This window comes from Drosophila guanche, unplaced genomic scaffold (genome assembly GCF_900245975.1).
Source record: "Drosophila guanche unplaced genomic scaffold, DGUA_6, whole genome shotgun sequence".
NCBI lineage: Eukaryota > Metazoa > Arthropoda > Insecta > Diptera > Drosophilidae > Drosophila > Drosophila guanche.
This window is the reverse complement of record NW_022995747.1, coordinates 2,452,237-2,471,250: the sequence shown is the minus strand read 5'-3', so window position 1 is coordinate 2,471,250 and position 19,014 is coordinate 2,452,237. Positions and strand designations below refer to the sequence as shown.

The following is a 19,014-nucleotide window of genomic DNA, read 5'->3' as shown; positions in this document are numbered from 1 at the left end:
ACCAAAGAACATTCCCGAACTCTCCATTCCATTCCATCGTTCCCCCAAAATACACCATTGCAGTGGTGCATTGTAGTGGCACTGCAGCGCACTTCTCGCAGTGCACCACAGCATAACAAATCAAAAATGTGCAAAAGTCCTGGACAAATTTTTAGCATAGCCTTGACACACAGACAATAAAATAAGCACACACAGACACCAAAGAATATAAATATGTACGATTATATGTATAGAGCTCCCTCTGCTAAGGTAAACTGTGGGCCAACTGCGGGATGCATCGGTGGCAGTTGGCAGCATAATTTTTGGTAGCGCACTCAATCTTGTCCCAAAGTGTGGACCACCAACCGGGCAGGCAGCCAGGCAGCCAGGGAATGAACATTTAAGCAGAGCAATTTCCCGCCTGTCTCTCTCGCTTTTAATTACACGAAAAACACTCCTACAAACACATACCCTTGCACGCAGTTGAGCTCAGCTCATGTATTTCAGCTGTTAATTGTCAAGTTTTTGGCTGAAATGTCGCTGCCAATTTATCAGGCGTCTCAAGACCAGTCCACAGTCCGCACAGCTCGTCTCTCCTGCCTTGCCCATGCTGCGCCGTGTCGTTGTCGGCTCAGCACACAGCAGGCGGTCATTCGGGCACGGTCACTCGGTCAGAATGTTCCAATTCCATGTTGTTGCAGACAACAGATTTTGCTGCTGCTGCTGCTGCTCCTACAGCTGCTGCCTATTGCAGATGACCATTTTACCAATGTTTCGTTCCAGTTGGGGCCCATGCATGGCCCTATTCATGTGCGCTTCTGCATGTGTGTGCAACGCGACGATGCGTGTTGGAGTAGGCAAATGTTTAAATTTCTTTTTACCTGTTTGCATCTCAAGTGGCCAAAGGCGGTACAGCCCCAGCCAGCTTCTCCCTCTCCGTGATTGTGATTGTGTGTGTTTGTGTGAGAGGAAACGGAAGCCGGCATTGACACAGTTTGAAATTTACATGGGCCCCAGCAGTCCCTGGCTGAAGACCAACTCAAATCTTGAATGCCTTCTAGCGTTTGGCCCCATTTCTCAGCGTTTAGCTGTCCACCTATTTCATGTTGTTTTTTTTTAGTTTTCTTTCTTTCTTTCTCGTTTACCATTTCATGTCTCTTCTTCATTTTACTCTCCGCTCTTGGCCCCTGCCGCTGCCGCCGCATAAGTGCTGCCACTAAGCGTTCCGTTGTGGCTCACACACGAGTGCCTAGGGACAGGGGGGGGCAGGTGGATGCACGAGTAACCTGAGCACGGCAACGGAGCATTATTTGAAGGCAGGGCTGTCTGTACACCCACGACACAGCCCCCCCCGAATACACCTGACATGCCCCTTGAACTGCCTACAGCTGCAGCATGCTCCTGCTCCTCCTCCTGCTGCTGCTCCTTTGGCTCTCGCTGTTGGTTGCCTTTTGTGCGAAGAACGTTTCGTGTCAGCCAGCCACACTCACAGACACACACACACACACACTCGCAGTCTACCTGCCCGGCAATGGCAATGGCAACTTGATTAGACCAACATGAAATTAAGTAATTTTGCTGTATTGTTTAGTGTTTCTTCTCGGCAATGGCAACGGCAACAACAGCCACCACAATGGCCAAACGAGAACAAAGCGAATCTCGAGTCTCGAGTCCCGAGTCTGGGCCAGCAAGGAGCAGCTCACAAAAGCGAACATAGAAACCACGAAACAAACCGAAATTAATGAAAATATTTTTATCTCAGCTGCGAATGAGTCGCCCAATTCAGACACTTTCCCAGGCGCTCCCTAAAACAGTTCATAAATCAAACGAGCGACAAACAATAATAAAAGGATATCTGGCATTAAGTTTAAAAACAAAATGAAATAGAACACAATTTAAAATATATGTTTAAAATAATGGAAAGCACTTTTAGTTTTGAAATTTAAGTTAAAATGTGTTGTCTATGCATAGCCAACAAATCGTTTTACTCATTAGACTGTGATGCTCTTAGCATAATCAGCATAAACGGTGGTGGGGAGGGGGGAAACACTTCTCAAAATGCATAAACAATTGGGAGGAAACATTTCATATAATCCGCACCCAAAACGAACTCATTTTGAATTTAAATTCACTTTTGCTGAAAAACTGTGCTACAATTCTGCGACGAGTTCTAATTTCCATATTCGTTTGCCCCTTTACGAGTGCCAGAATATCCCTGGAAGAGCACCGAAAGCCACAGCCAGATGCAACTGCTCTGGCTCTGCGCTCGTTCTGAGGCATTTGTGGCGTTGCAAATTGCAGCACACTGGGCGGGGCGGGGATAGGTGAGTAAACCGTTAACTCTTCAACGCCCAACGCCCTTGTTTGGCCCTGGACCTGGACCTGGACCCAGACCTGGACGTGGACCTAGACCTGTCCCTGCTCCTGTCCCTGCCTCTGCCCCTAAGCTGCTCCTGGCCTTCCTTGAGCGTGGGATTAAATCAGCTTGGCCCTAAAAATAACGCAAGCTTGTCATGCATGGCAGTGGCAGCACCAGCAACAGCAACGTGTGGCATGGGGTGGCCGCTCTCGAGTTTCCTTCATGGGTGGGCGTGTCGCTGCTTTTCTGTGTAATTTACTATTATTTTTTAAGCACTTCCCTTTCAGGCACCGGTGCTACATACAAACAATTTTATTGTTTCTTTCATTTGGCATTTTGTTTGTGTTTGCCGCCTGCGTCTTTTCTCTCTGCGCCACTTTGTGGAGGTGGCGCCGCAGCAGCACGTGGGAAATTACACATGTCCCGTACCCCCGAAAATGTTTTCAACATGTCTGCCCTGCAATCTGCATGCATCCTTCCAGGACACAAAAAATATATCTGCATCTGTACCCATACGGCGGGTTCTCGTACCCTTACCCGCATCCGTATCCGTATCCGTAACTCTGACTATTTGTTTGTCTTCTCATTTTGTTGTTTGTTCGCTTTTTCTCTCCGCCGCTGCTGCTGCTGCTGCTGCATGTTTTGTGTGTTGGCTGCCAGATTTATGCTTTGGCAAACGGAATTTGTCTCGTGTACTACAACCCTCCCCCGCAACGTAGCGAAACGAAAGTAAAGCTTTCCCCAGCATCCATCCATCCATCCATTCATCCTATCCCCCACCCACAAATCCGAATAAGAAATTGATGACCCGAGATATGCGCTGCAGTTGCAGATTCTCCTCAGGCCAAATTGAATTTACCGCTCGGTTCGTTGATGTATCCGACGCTTGCGTAATTATTTCCACGTGCTTTGAGGGTCATTTCGGAATTATTACATTTCCCACCCACAAAACAAAGGCCTTTACTTACCTAATGCTTTTTGGCCTGGTCTGCTCTGCTTTGGTTTTTGGCTTGGCCTGGCTTTCGCCCCGCTTTTGAGCCCATAAAATGAATTTTAATTTGACCTGCCACCGGCCTGTCCACAGAGCCCCACGCCAAACATGACCCCCAATCCACACCCCCAACAAAAAATGCAGAACACTTTTTGTGTGTTTACAACCCGGAAACATTGCAAACAAAATACTAAATAAGGAATTAGAATTTTGCGAGGTTAAAGCCCAAGAAATGCTCTGTAAAATGCAAATTATTATTTTCGTTAATTTAGATATTTGTGGAGCTTACAATCTAATCTTCAGTCAACGGATGAATAAGTTTCTGACAGTTTCTAAGCAAAGAATTAGAGTCATCAACTGCTTATCTCAGAGATAGCGTTAACATGTTTAACTCTTGAAAGATCCGGCAAGTGCCCTCCCATTCAAGGTCTCATTTGAATGGTTGCTAAGTCCGATCCAATAAGTTAGAGTATCAGTGGAGCTGCAAACAAATACCAGTACATATGCAAACACATATGCAAAATAAATACCAGACCAAACGGATGGTATAATAACAATTATTGCTTCGCCCTGCCCGAAATTTCACAATCCTCCTTTTGGCTCGGACTTTCCACCCGTCCAGGACGGGGGCGACAGGACAGCGGAAGCTGAAAATTTCATTGATTTTGGCAACGGCAACGGCAAGGGACAGCGGCCAGCGGGAAACTAGAGACGGAAGCCATGAGAAAGCCACCAGTCAGCAGTGTGCCAGTCAGCACTCAGTAGGCAGTGGCCCAAAAATGTTGGTAGGCCCCAGTCCAGGAGGCCACTTGACTGGTAATTTATATCTTTGACGACCTCGTGTATGCGATAGGATTTGGGAAGGGTTGTGTGCCGCCTCTGGTAATGTGTGAGGTCTAGGCTAAGGTTATGACATACCCCCCGGCCAAACAGTGCCAGCCAAAAAATTTGTCTAAACAAGATTGGGGCTGAGTGCGAGTATGTTTGTTTTCTCAAGCGAATTTTGCCGCATTTGTATCTGCGACTGCGTCACTTTGACCCGCAAAATGTTTGTCAGATAGCAGGAAACATTTTGCCAAAAAAAGAGCTCAACGACTGATCTCTGATAAGGCGAACAGGGGGGGAGGTGGGATTTCTGTCTTATCAACGTGAAATGAAGACGTCAACGGAGGGAGAGCATCATCCATTAGGAGGCAGCTGCTGCTGTTTTGTGGGTATCTCAGGCGGAGGCTGAGGCCCTAATTGGAAATTCAAATTTCATTCAATTGCCTTGGCATCTGACAGGCCTCCGGCCACGGCCTCGGCCTCGGTGCCTGCAACTGCCCCCTTCGAGCCCCCGGCCATGCAAAGTGCAATTAGCAATTGTGCCCCCAACTGGGGAGACAGTCAGAGGCAGCAGCAGCCAGCCAGTTATTATATTTATTTGTGTTTCTTCGCGGCTTGCATCTTTCTACTCGTATTTAAACGAGCATTAGGTAATTACGGACTTTATCTGCCTTTTGGACTGTGGCACATCTCTATCTACCGACTGACTGCCTGCCTGCCTGCACTGCGGCACAATCCACAAACGATACAAGCAAAGATTCATGACATAATTTTGGTATTTAATGTTTTCTTCACTTTGATTAGACAATCTCTTTGGGAGAGGAAAAGGAAAGACAGCGCTGCGCACCGGTTTGACTTGCTGTGGGGATGCTGCTGCTGCTGCACTGCATTCGACTGCGGGTTCAAATGAGTTCGAGGCATTTAAATGTGCAGCCAAATAATTTGCAACTTGACAAGCTTATGTGTATCTGCCCCCCACTCGCGTAGGCCACATGGAAACCACAAGTTTTGCGCCACATAAAACAACCGGCAGAAGAAAACCAAAAACCAACAGAAAAGCCAACAAACAAGAAACCAAACCGCAACTTCCAGACAATATAATTTTTTTGTTGTTTGTGTTTTTATTTTGTTTTGCTTTTGCTTTTTCCGCCAACTAATTGCTATTAATAAAACAGCACAAAAAAGCGACCAGAGGCGGAGTCGGAGTCGGAGGCTTCGGCAGTGGCAGCAGGTGAGACGCTATTATGGGACCGTCTTGGGTGGGCGCTGCATGGAGCAAATCTTTGGCCTAGGCCGATCGGAATGGCCAAAAGTCGTCAGCAGCCGATGATACACTCTACACAATGGGCCCTTGCTCTTGTTAGCCCAAACTGCTTGGTGGCTGGTGGAAAGTTCACCCGAATTGAATGCCATTGTCTGGATGAAAGCTGCAAAAGGCCGGCCAAATGGGAGCTGAGCTCATCTGTGATTAGTCTTTTGTGGGGCTTCCCACACCTGTTGAACGCTGCTACCCCGAAATTCCACTCACGACCACAAAAAAAATAAAAATGGGCAAACCAATATGCACATAAAAATTCCAAAATTTATTGCAGCAGCAAGCAGGAGCAACAGCAGCAGCAGCAGCAGCAGAGCTAATTGTTTGAGTTGCCTACAATTAAACACGCGCAAATACCGAGCAAAAGTAAACACTAAACGTACTGCCATAGATGAAGAAGATGAACGAATGCAAAATACTCTTAGCATGAGACATCATAGCTTGGGCTGTGGAAACCCCCTACAGAAAGCAATGAAGAACAGACCCGCATGAAAGTTGCATTTGCCCTTTGTCATCGGTTAGAACATTAGGCCGGAAAGGTTTTTACATTTTCAATTAAACTTATGTCACTCCATGCTGTAACTGTGTGCTCTGACTATTATCCAGCATTAGCTAACAATTAATTACGATATGTTAGAGCATTGACAAGGCAATATTGCCACTCTGCATGTGTCTTATGAGTCTCTTTTTGTTTGACAAAGCCAAGCAAAACACTTGGCACTGCTGGGGCGTATTGTGTGGCATGTGGCATGCCATTGCCATTGCCATTACCACTGTCAGTGGTAAAGCAGCGGCCAGCATAAACTTGGAGATACAGGAAACGGCAGCAATGGACACCAAACACAGTGGATAAATTTGAGCACCATCCGAAGGGGCAGTATCAGGCAGTGGCAGCAGCTTGGAAACGTGCGAGTCAAGTATACAAGACAGCAGCTGCGGCAGCAACCACTTGAGGCAAGGCAGGCAGGCACTTTCGTTTTCATCTGATCTTCAGTCGGGTGGAAAGCGTCTGTTGCCACAGCCACTGCCACAGAGGTTCGTTGGTAATGTAATGCGCGCATCTTGAAGATACACCACAGTGTGGTTGCTGCTGCTGGTGGCATGCAAATGCAAATGCAAATGCAACCTGATATCGATCAGCTGTAACGCAGCTATGAAGTTGTCCAACTATCCCAACATTTGTCTAATGGTTGAGTTTCTCGAACTCCAGCAGAGTATCCAGCAGCTGATTGCCGATAGCCAGCCACATGTTGCTTGCTGCTACAACACAATGATGCAACTGCAATTGAATAACATCAGAAGTGGCTAGCGGCCAGCGGCCAGCGGCCAGCGGCTAGAGAGAAATTGCAGCCCATGCACACAGCGGACACTCGACAACATTCAAGGTCTCGAACTTCGATTTCTCTCAAGCCGACTCTCCCAGAGATCTACAGAGATCTACGTGCCCACTTTGTCTGGCTTGACTAATTCGTCCGTCCATTGCCATTGCCATTGGCTGGGCTGACCCGCAACGCTTCCGCCGATTGTCATCGCAGAGGCATGCGTAAAATTTTATTTTATTTCAATTAAATCCGTTTTTATATTTCAATTTTTGTTTTTTGCGCAGCTTGGCTGGAAAGTTCCCAGCAGAGAGCAGGGAACTTTTCCTCAAAGCTGTCTGTTGATTATTTGGTTTGGATTGGGCAAGAGATTTGTGATTTCTGCTTGCATTTTTTTGATTTTTTGATTATCCGGCAGCAAAATTTGTTCGTCATCGTCAAGCATCGAACAAACATGTACAACACGGCGCCTGTTAATTGAACAACAACAACAAACTGCAATAACAAACAGCATTGGGTAAATGCCAACGCCCACCGCCACCACAGCAGCCACCAGAAATTGACAGGCTGCTGCTGCTGCTGGCCAAGAGCAACTTCGGCAGTCAGCGTCTTGGCTTAAATGATCAATCGGCTGCACAAACAAACTTCCCCCTGCTGCAGCTTGCAGTTGTTGTTATTGGTGTTGCCGATGTTGCATTAACAACTTCCCCATTGGCTTTGTGTATGTTTTTTGCTGTTGCTGCTGGCTGGGGCTGTGGCTGTGGCTGTGGCTGTTGCACCAAGAAGCAATATGACTTATGGGTTTGTGCATCAACACGGAATTCAAGTAAGTCGCTGCTGATGCTCAGGCTGCTGTTGCTGCTGCTGCTGCTGCCTTCATCGCGTAATGAAAACGAAAGTAACTCGCACTCACTCACCTGGCTATGCTGCCAGCCTGCTCGCTCATCCCCCACTCATTCTCCCACTCGCTCGCTCACTCACTCGCAGTCGCTCAGTCACACGCTGGGCGGGCAGCCACACGCTGCATCATTCACAGTCGAACGGTAGCTGGTTGCCGCGCATATTTATGTGCATATTTAACATTAAACGCAATTAAGCTAAACACTTACATTGACATCGTACATTGAAGCAGGCGTTGAATAGTTGGCCTGCTAATCACTCACTTAAATGACGCACATGCGAGTAGGGACACGAAAAGTGCTCCAAATGACATTCGATTGAGTAGGTGAAATGAAATAGATTAGCTACAGGTCCCTCAACGATTGTGAATTGTGAACTATGCCTGTCGCTTGGCATTTAAATGAGTTTAAGATATAATTGGTTGAAAGGTTGGTTTGCCATTTCTCTCACTCACTCTCTGGACGGGTAAACAACATCACGAATGCCTTATCTAACAATCTAGTTGGGATTAAGATGCAATTCCAATTGAAATGAATCAATATTTAGCGCACATTGCGGGCCGCCGACTCATCATCATTCAGAACGCCTCTTATGCATACCTAAGCAGATATATGTATGAAAAGTGCGACCTAATTTTCCCCTTTGCTCCGCCTTCAATATTCACTGTGAATGATTTCGGACTGTGTGGCTCGGCCAACTTACCCTTTTCAATCTCATCCAACCATCGTCTGTGTCCCCATCCCCGATCTGCACACCGCACCGCACCGCTGACTATTTTTTTTTTCACTTTCGTTCGCTTTTGTTGTAACGGGCGGGGGCATGCAACACTATAGCGCTGCCAGCAGTCGACTGCGCAGCATCTAGCGAGATGTAAACGAAACGGTAAATGTTTGCTGGCAAACCCGAGCAGAGCACAGTTGCATTTTGGCGCTCGTCCCAAGCGATTCAAGCCCCATCCGCCACATCCGACACTCTCGCTGCCATCGCCGTCGCCGCGCACGCGCTCAACGAAAACGAAAACGAAAATCTGCGAGCCAGCAGCCAGCAGCAGCGACACAGAAGCAACAGTAAACGCGAATAACCGTTAATATCGAACAGCCGCAGTTAGCTTGGGCCCCTTACATAATCGAGAGAGGAGAGGTGGGGGGAGATTAGCATCTGGTCTCAGCTGGCACTTCCACTTCAATTCCCACTTCCCCTTCTACTTCTGCGCGGAATTTTTGGCGATTTTGACGACGCCCAGCTGGAGCTCTTGCGAACTGCTAATTAATGCTCAGTCGTGAAGTGAAAAGCCAAAAAGTGAAGCTGGGAAACCTCTTAAATTATTATATTTAAGCCATTAAAAAGGTCTGGGCCAACCCAAGTCTAAACCAAGAGCCAAGCCGTGAGACGCCAGTGGAAGTCGCAGTCGTAGTCCACCTCTCGTGGCACCCCCTGAACCTGAACCGCCACCCTCTGTGCAGCCTCCGCTCTGCCCAGCTCAGCTCATTTGACTGCGAGCGTGAAAGTAAAAAGCATCTGGACAGTGGACAGTGGATAGTCGAACGTCGACCGTCGACAGTCGACACCAGCATCATCAGGATACAGCGAGTCTCTCTCTCTCCATCTCTCAAGACAAAGACATCTGGCTGCTGAGGGTCAGTCATGCGGACGATGAGCAGCAGCTGAGCAGCAGCTGCCCGAGGAGCAGGCAGCGAGATCCACGAGATGAAGCAATCACAGTCGTCACAGTCGTCACAGCATCAGCTGGCAAACGCCCTGGCCCTGGCCTTGCTCCTGCTTCTGCTGATCTTTCCCAGCAGCTCAAGGCAGTTTGAGACGGGTAAGTCCGTTACGGAAAATATTTGGCTCCCAATTTATCTCACTTTTCCACTGGCAGATTGCGGCTGTCGTCCGTCGTCACGGCGAGGACCTCGAATCATATCTGGTGCGACGACAAACGAGGGCCAATTTCCCTGGCAGGCATCGCTGGAGCTGCTGCATCCGTCCCTGGGCTTCCTGGGCCACTGGTGCGGAGCCGTGCTCATCCATCAGTACTGGATACTGTCCGCCGCACATTGTGTGCACAAGTAAGTAGGTTGCAAGTCTGTCATAGTCCACCACTGATCTGATTTGATTCCTCCCCAGTGATCTCTTTAATCTGCCCATTCCGCCGCTGTGGACCGTGGTGCTGGGGGAGCACGATCGGGACGTGGAGTCGGGCAACGAGCAGCGCATACCCGTCGAGAAGATTGTGATGCATCAGCGCTACCACAACTTTCGGCACGACGTGGTCCTCATGAAGCTGTCCAAGCCGGCAGATCTCACTCGTGCCTCCAACATTAGACGCATTTGCCTGCCCTTCATGCTGGCCGAGTCGCAGCCAGATGAAACGGCAACCGTAGCAGCAGCCACAGCAGCAGCGAGCGAGGATGTGCTCAGCCAGCAGCTGGAACTGGAGGATGTGCCTGAGAAGATTGACAACTTTCTGCGCAGCGTACAGAGCAGAAGGCGCTATCGGAATGTGACTTCGCCGAGTATGAGGGAGCTCATGAACATGAAGATTCTCAGCCGAATGCGACAGGCTTTGGCACAACGCTCCTCCCCGCGAAGCCTGAGGCGTACCCGACGACGCAACGACAAGCTGATGAAGCTGGACCCCAGACCTGCTGACGGGGAATCAGTGGAGCAGAAATATCTCAAGACAAATGGGGAGCTGGACATGGATCCGCGCGAGATGGCCTTCGTGGACTGTGTGGCCACAGGCTGGGGAAAGGCCAACATCAGCGGAGATTTGTCCAGTCAGCTGCTGAAGACGCAAGTTCCTCTACACCAGAATGGCAGGTGAGTTGATTGCTGCTCCGACTTCATGAAGGCTGTCTTCAATCATCAATCGAATTCCAGGTGCAAGGATGCCTACGGCAGCTTTGTGAACATCCATGGCGGCCATCTATGCGCCGGCAAGCTGAACGGTGAGGGTGGGACTTGTGTGGGCGACTCCGGCGGACCGCTGCAGTGTCGCCTCAGCCACAACGGACCCTGGATATTGGTGGGGGTCACTTCTTTTGGTTCGGGCTGCGCCCTGGAGGGTTTCCCCGATGTCTACACCCGCACATCGTTCTACATGAAGTGGATCGAAGACACAATTGCCTCTCATTGACTGGACTTTACAATGCATAATTAAAGCTAAGGCCATAGCTATCGACCTGTATTTATCGAGTGGGGACAAACTCAACCCTAGCGCTATCGTTATCGTTATCGTTTCCGTTATCTTTATCGTTATCGTTAACTATTACGTAAGCATAGAATGTTCCCTAAGTTGTTTCCAATGAGCACAAAATAATTTACACCGAATCTTAACTCATAATATCACAGTGGGGGGAACAGTCCACAGTCCATCCATCCCCTTCTTGAGTTCTCTTGCCTGCGCCTGTGGCTGTGCCCTAAGCCTCTTCCGGTAGCTTGGGCGTCAAGCTTGGGCTGCCATCGGACAATAGATGCTGCTCCTCCTGCTCCACCTGCAGCGACGCCACAGCCGAGGACTTGCGGAGTGTGGACGCCGCCAAAGTCAAACTGCACGGCCGTCCGCCCTTCTCCGCCTGTTCCACCTTAAGGAACTGCTGCTGCGCGGCCGAGGGCCAGAAGCATACCATTAGGGCCGCGCACAACTGGTAAACGCCGGCCAGCAGCATTCCCAGGGCGGCGGTCCACTGCAGCAGATGGAAGCCCCACTTGATGCCGTGTATGAGCATCCGCAGGCTGAACGAGAGCACATCGATGTTCAGATCGACCCACAGCAGCGGCAGCACCATATCCTCAAAGGGTTCCATTAGACTGTTGAAGTTCACTTTTCCCACCACCTGATTGGCCTGCAGTCGCAGATGTGTGCCCTGCATGGGAGCGCCCAGTTGCTAGAGGGTAGAAAGGATTAGTTGCTGAGAGATTCACTATGGATGTGTGCGCGGCACTTACTGGTTGCACCACAAAGGTAGAGCCAAAGCGGGACTCGTCCGGGTTGAGTCCCTCGAATGGTACCAGCAGGCTAGGATCGCCATGCATGAAATGTGGAAAGGTGATGGCCAGTGGGATGCCTATAAAAGAGAGAAATTAAATGTGTTTCTTCATTCTTTGTTGTCAGTACTCACTGTAGTAGCAGGGCGAGACGCTGCCCACACCCTTCTTGAGGCAGCGATTGTTCTTGCAGAAGCACGAGGAATTGGGATTGCCCAGTTCGCTGTCAAAGACATTTGGAGCCATCACAAACTCGTACGCATCGATGCCATTCCGTGTCCGAGTGGTGTTGAACCTCATGGGCAGGCGACGGCAGAAGGTGCGCCGATAAATGTAGAACGCGTCCTGCGCGTTCATGTCCCGTGGAAACAGTGTGGCATCGTGGCTGCCCCAAATGCGATTGCACATCGTGCCACTACCAAGAGACGAGCAAACAGTTTATAGTTCGTTTTTACAAGGAATATAAAGGGGGGAGGATGGTGGCACTCACTTGCTTTTCGCATCGTACTGCCATTTCGAGAATCCGCGCTCTCCATTGATGCTGTCCAGCGTGTAGCCACGCGGAGAGTTGGGCAACTTGACGCCAAATTTATCCTTGCGCTCTGGCAGATTCATGTTGACAACATTGCTCTCGTTTCCCTCACGGAAAAGCTGAGACAGAAAAAGTTATAAGTTTCCCTGCACATAGGTTGGGGTTGGGCACTTACCTTCTCCATGATTCCAAAGCTGGCGAAATCAATCCAACTGGGCACAAACTTGGCCGCCAGTTGAACCAACTGATCTTCGTAGCCCCACATGTACTCGTGGACACTCATCTCGAGTATGGGTTGAGCATTCAGACGCTTGGCCACGGCACTTAACCCGAGCGAGGCGAACACCGAGAGGCTGGAGGCCAGGGTGGTCACTCCCATCAAGGGAATGTTGGGCGCACGAATGCGATCGACCTTCGGATCGCTCACGGAGCGCTCCGGCACAAAGATGTACTCACGTCGCGGCGAATAGGAGATTGTGTTGTTGGCCTCGTTCAGGGTTATATTGTGATTGGTCAGCACCTCCTTGTACACATACGGGCCGACCTCAACGAGCTTCAGCTTGGCATCTGTCCCGCCCGTAAACGCATCCACATTGGTGTAGTTGAACATGTAGACATTGATGTAGACATCAATCGGTGGATCGAGCCACAAAAGGTACAGCAAAGTGCCAGGCTTCAGGCTCAATTGCTGTGCAGAGTGGGTTGAATATTAGTTGGGATCTAAGCACATCTTTTGTTCATTACTTACCACATCCAAGATACTCTGCACTGGATCTGATATCAGGATGAGTGACCCAAAGAACAACAGGGTCATCCCAAGTGCCGCGCAGCGCAGCAGCTCTGCAATAAATTAGATCAACAGGTGAGTTATGTGTTGTCATGCAACGTCTGGCAACTGGTTTGCCTTTGCCACAGTTTCAGTTTCAGGTTCAGTTTCAGTTCCAGTATCGCAGATCGCGTGCGCCTGCCGTCTGCCGCCTGGCCTGACCTTCAGAGCGGCTTTCGGGGCAAAGATCTGCGACCTACCTCAATGGCAGGAGCCAAGCGGTAGCAGGAACCCAATCAAAAACAGAAGCAAAAACGATGACGCAGCCACGATGACGATGCCCAAAAATGTGCGAATTTCGATGTGAGGTTCAATGAACGTTCTTCGATTTAACAGGAAAACGGGCAAGGATAAGGGGCAGGAGAAGGCTATTCGACTTGTTGTTGATTCTAGGAAAAGTCAGACTCAAAAGCAAGTTTCTTTGGCCTTGTTGAGAACTATTAACAGCACGGAAGATGGGCAGGGAAAGGCGATCAATCTATGCTGCTGCTGGACACATTTATTTCAGATTTCACATTTCATATTCATACTTCAAGTGAAATATCACTCACTTTACGACACACCGACTCAAACTCGTTATCGCAGTTCTCGGCTAGCTTTGAGGCTCACCTTCCTCAAAGATTATTGGTCTTTGCACACTTGCCGCGAGTATTTCCGCATTTCCGCACTCGAGAAACCCTGGCCCCAGTCGCGGCATCCAGTCTGGGCCTAATCCAGACTATGGTCACACCCCAAACACTCACTCGCTCGCTACTCATCACCGGTGCGAGTGTCGATCATGGCCAAGTCGTTGCTACGTTTCTCTGTCATCGATCAAATGCCAAATCTTAGCCCATTTATCAGCCAGAAACAGCACTAATTGTTGCCAAAATAAGAGGCATTTCTAATGAAATAGGAACAGAAACAAGCACCTGCCCAAGATCAATGAACTGGCAAAAGCAAGCCCCTAGCAAATAGCAAAGTAAACTGGAAGGGAGGGGAGTGCAGAGTCAAACAGCATAAACACATTAACAATTTCTGCTTTGATGTCAACTTTTGGTGTCAGAAATAGGTTCAAGATTTCACAATCAAAACAAACCGCGATGATACATGGCGAGCGAGCGAGCGTTCGGCTAAAACCAGATATTTAAATATATCTATCTTTGAGAGAGGAAACGTAGGCTCACAGTGGCAGACTCATACATATCCTTGCCTTGAGCGTGACAGCAGAAATTACCGATATCAAATGGCCCCATCCATAAATTAAGCCGCAGACAAAGCGCCGCAAATTATTCTGGTGCAATGGAGAGACGCAGACGCACATCCAAAATTGAAAAAAAAAAAAAAAAACCAAATACCAAAATAGCAAAATCAAAAAACCAACAAATCTACATTGAGAGACAAATGCGAAGAGTTGTTGCATTATGCAACAATTGCATTGCCAAAGCAGTGGCCAAAGCCGAAACGACGATGACAATTTGAAAGATTGTCGAACACGAGACTAAACCCCAACCACAGCTCAGCTCTGAGCTCCAGCTCGCAGTTCGCAGCTCCAACTCTGGCTTCAGTATGAATGAAAGACAACGCTTGTCTTGCCAGTTGCCAGTTGCCAGTTGCCAGCTGATTTCAGTGATCGTTTTGAACTTGTTTCTGCCAACAGCACCAGCAAGAGCAAGCAGTGGCAACAGCCAGTGGAATAACAGCCACATGTCTCGTCTCAATATCAGTCAGTGTGAGGCGCCATGAGGCATGCCGTACAGATATATCAGTTACTAAGTATGAGCCGCTGCCGCTGCTGCTGCCGCTGTCTGGCATTGCCTCTGCAGTCGGTTTGAAGTTCAAGTTCGCTGCAATTTGCCGGTTAGTATACAAATAAAAACCTGAAAATTAAATTCATCTTAAAATGCACGCGGACATACGGGCGGACAGAGATTTTTTTTGGTTTTTTTTTCGGCTGCTTTTTTGTCTGTCTTTTAGTTTTTGTCCCGATGTTGAGTCAAAGATCGACGACGACGACGGCCTGACAGTGTCTGAGTGTGACCCACAAAAAATAAGAATGAATATTATTTTTTTGTTTCTGACAGCCGGACGTCGGACACCGGACACCGGACACCGAACGGCAATTTGTTTGAGCCACCTTCAAGAGCGTGTGAGCCAGCCGGAGAGCTTAGAGCCAGCCGCCTGCACGGCTGTGTGCGTGCGTGTCCGAGTCCGAGATCGACTTCAAGTGTGTGACTTCCGTCAAACGACAATAAATTAGGCAAATATACTAGGCGGGGAGCGGAGGTTGGTCAGGTTGGGCTGTGTCGCGCTGTGTCGGGCCTAGAGAGATATTCGCACTCGTGTATCCACAAGATACGCTCGCCTCGCACTGGAGATTCCATTCGACGGGTCTGTCTCTCTGGCTTGTGCCGATCGATCGATCCGTTTGGTTTTTTTGTTAGCTTTTTGCTGTCGTCGTTAGAGTCAGATCTCAGATCTCAGGTCTCAGGTCTCCGGTCTCAGCTCTCCTCAGTGACGATGTTTGTTTGACTGTTTGCCTGCCCGTTTGACTGTGTTTAGCTAATGATTAATCCCGCATTTGTTGCTATTTGCTTTTAATCATCACCAAAAACCCAAAAACCCTTAAATAGTCGCAGTCAAAGTCTCGCTGACAATTAGATGACTGCCAATAAGGAAAAGTAAATATGTGTGTTCGAGTATCCCGTATAGTTTACAACTTCCCCAATCCGATTGTGTTTTTATTTTGTTTTTCTGCCTGTTTCAGTATGCCTTTGTAATGGATACTCTATATACATAAATACATACATTCATACATACATTGTTGTTCCTCTTTAGATGTTCTTTTTCTTGTTTGTTGCTATTGCTTTTGTTAATGCCTACAATAGCTATTAGATGCATTGTTTGGCGTGCATTGAGTTGTAGATTGTATTGATTTATTATGAGAGCTCTGGGTAAATTAGTTAATTTGTTCTTAGGAATTTCTAAGAGCAATGCAAGTCATTCCACTGCCCGGTCAACAAGTTGAATGCTTACAAGGGACTTCGTATCTGTCATCATCATGTGGTCTCTGGCTCTGACACTGACTCTACTCTGGATATATTTATGTGTGTACTTATTATACGGGTCAATCTCGCTGGGCAATCATCGCCGCGGTTCACCTTCAGTTTTCCCACCGTGTTTATGTTGATTGAAATCATCGAACTTCATGGTAAGGTAATACGTGACATTTTCAGTCACAACCGATTTCATTTCAAATCTTAATTTATTCAAACTTAATTACATTATTGCGTCCGGATAGATCCGTTAATACAACACACACACACACACACACACACACACACACACACACACACACACATACGTACACGTACACGTACACGACGAAGACTCTACTTTGGAATTAGTTTATTTTCAATGACTTTACCTAAACGCTTTAGCATCTATCTACGTACAATGTTGATACGTATGGCAGTTATTAATCGGACTACAATTAATTAGAGAACCCTACACTACGCCCTTGGTACTCACTAGCAGCTTCCATCAGTGTCATGTTGTTATCATGCTAATTAGCTTTGCCCTTTTTGTGTTTTTGATAATAAGCTAACAAAGAGAATAAGCCTTGGCCGAGAAGAGAACTCATTGGCTGTGACAAACGAGCTCTAGAATGCAATAATTAATACAACACAAATCTACGTTTTGTTTGTTTTAAAAACAATTAATTAATTCACAAAAAATATTCTATTTTTGGCCAAAACTCGTGTGTGCAAATGCAAATGAGCGGCGACGTACACTCTCGGACTTGAGATCCGATCCAGATCCCGTTTCCCCCGCCTAAGAGCCAACAGCCAACAGATCGGACATAAATTTAACTGAATACTTGAGCGTGTGCCAGCTGTCATTAATTTGGACAAACGACATGAATAAATGTGGGAATAAGTATGTGTACAATTTGCATTAGAACTACTTATTTCGGTAGGTGCTAATGTTCCCCTGGGAATGGGCTGAGGGAAGGGAGAGACATTTCCAGACATTTCAAACACTCGAGAGATCTGCTTGATTGGCATGCAAAAGCGTTTAAAACTTGCACAATTCCCTCTGCTTAGCTAACTTACTATCTGTATCTATGTACATTTCAGCAGTTTTCAGCAATCGAAGCAATTTGAGCAGTTTTGTGCAAGATTTTTTCGTTGTTGCTATTTTGCTGACGTTTTTACGATCGCGTGGGGGCAGTATGGCTGGCGGACTGCCTGGCTGGCTTTCTGGCTGCTCCCTTGGCTGCTTAAGAGGCGGCTCGTATTAACGTTTATGGGCCTTTGGCTTTGACCAATGTGGACAACGGTCGCATGGCTTAATTAAGAGTCGATCCAACCACACTCGAGAGCGGCGTTGCTTTGGCTATTTTCGGTTATATAGTACTCACTTGCATTGCGCTGGTTTTTGTTGGTAAATAGTTTCATTTCAGCACTTTGTAAATGTGTCTCTGACCGTACGAACGAACGAACGACTAACTGACCGATAGACCGACAGACCGGGTTTATGTTTATGTGACTTTTCTCAAGCCGATTGCACTTGATGGAAAGGAAAGAAACTGAACTGAACTGAACTGAACCGAACGGAATGGCGCTCTGGTTTCGGGATAGGGGCGGTATGTGATATCGCAACCGCTTTAAAATTGATTGGTTATTTACTGATTTATGACGAAAATCAATTAATCTTTGTGTTATTATTTATGGCCGCAAATTAAACTATTAACAGGTCTGCCGATCCAGCTTTTGATTGAGATTGAGATTGATTCAGACTAAAATTCCGATTCCTATGCCGTTACCGATTAAGCGCTGTGTGGGGATTCAATTTGCATGGCCCCTGCAGCGGATTAATTTGTTTTGATTTTCATATAAATATGATTCGAATTAAACGGCAATAAACTTGTCGTTATACAAAAAATATGAATTATTCCTGGCTATATTTTCTGATTATTTTTACACTTGCTGCAACGAGTGTCCCGATTCGATTCGATCCGATCTCATCTGATCTGATCCGTAATGTTCCGAACATCAAATCTGATCCGTCTAAGCTGATTTATTCCTACCACGAGGGTTAGGATAGAATAATCCGTCCGTCCGTCGGTGGCTAGTGTTTTGTTTTGTGTTTTTGTCGCTGCTGTTAAGTTGTGATATTGTTTTGTTTTGAATCGACTGTCACGCACTTCCTATTCCCACAATTTTTGACAACTTAATGCGGCGATCTAGACTGCAGTGGGGACCTTTATATGGACTATTGGGCCGAGCGGAGCGTACCCGACCCCATTCTCCGCCGCCCCCCAAGTCATAGCCACAGCCACTGGCCGAACGAGAGCGACCCGAGCACCGATCGAGTGTTTAGCAGCGAGCTGGCGTCTAGCATCGAGCATCTCTCGCTCCAAAGCGCGAACCGGTCCACATTCAAGCCTCTGCCGGGCTTCGGGCTTGCGTTCGTGCTCGTGCTGGGGTTCGGCTGCGGCTCAGGTACGCGTACGTATCACACACGGAGGAACACGCGAGTTGTACACAGAGAAAACATCGAGGAACATTAAGTCTACATGTTCTGTGGCAAGAAATCCCCCAACTGAGGTGCGGGGCAACACGCCTTGAGTTAGCTAGAACGATTCTGAGCTGTGGAGTGGAGTCAGTGGAGGGAGGAGGGTTAGGTGGGAGATCGCTTTAGCTTCGCAAATTGTTATTTCATATATTTAATGGCCACAAATGACTCTATTTAATCTCTGGGGCTCGAGCCCCGATATGTACAGTGAACACGCACACGTGCCCGTGCCCTTTTCTCTGTGTATAAATATGCATGAAGTTTTTGCCCGCAATTAAAAGCCACTTCTTGGCGCAATTACACATCCAGTTCTGATTCTTAGCAGATAATAACGATTAGCCATTAACTGGCTGTTCTGATAATTAACCATCCGCTATTTAGTTTCGATACTAATTGATGGTGTGCACTAGTACTAGTAC

The 19,014-nt window shown here is 47.7% G+C and overlaps 2 protein-coding genes across 2 annotated transcripts; one reads left to right on the top strand and one right to left on the bottom strand.

The window, feature by feature from the left end:
• The first annotated feature begins 8,869 nt into the window (after window positions 1-8,869).
• On the top strand, window positions 8,870-10,834 carry LOC117583171 (transmembrane protease serine 7). The gene is made up of 4 exons (XM_034271367.1): window positions 8,870-9,510; window positions 9,568-9,757; window positions 9,816-10,511; window positions 10,572-10,834. The coding sequence occupies exons 1-4, from the start codon at window positions 9,396-9,398 to the stop codon at window positions 10,825-10,827; spliced, it is 1,257 nt and encodes a 418-aa protein (XP_034127258.1). The 5' UTR covers window positions 8,870-9,395; the 3' UTR covers window positions 10,828-10,834.
• A 13-nt stretch (window positions 10,835-10,847) lies between these two features.
• Window positions 10,848-18,253, bottom strand: LOC117583170 (lysosome membrane protein 2). The gene is made up of 7 exons (XM_034271366.1): window positions 17,439-18,253; window positions 12,959-13,050; window positions 12,386-12,898; window positions 12,169-12,329; window positions 11,813-12,093; window positions 11,640-11,758; window positions 10,848-11,578 (listed from the first exon to the last, which is right to left on the bottom strand). Exons 1-7 carry the CDS (start codon window positions 17,473-17,475, stop codon window positions 11,111-11,113), a joined length of 1,671 nt encoding a protein of 556 aa, XP_034127257.1. The 5' UTR covers window positions 17,476-18,253; the 3' UTR covers window positions 10,848-11,110.
• Window positions 18,254-19,014: the final 761 nt, after the last annotated feature.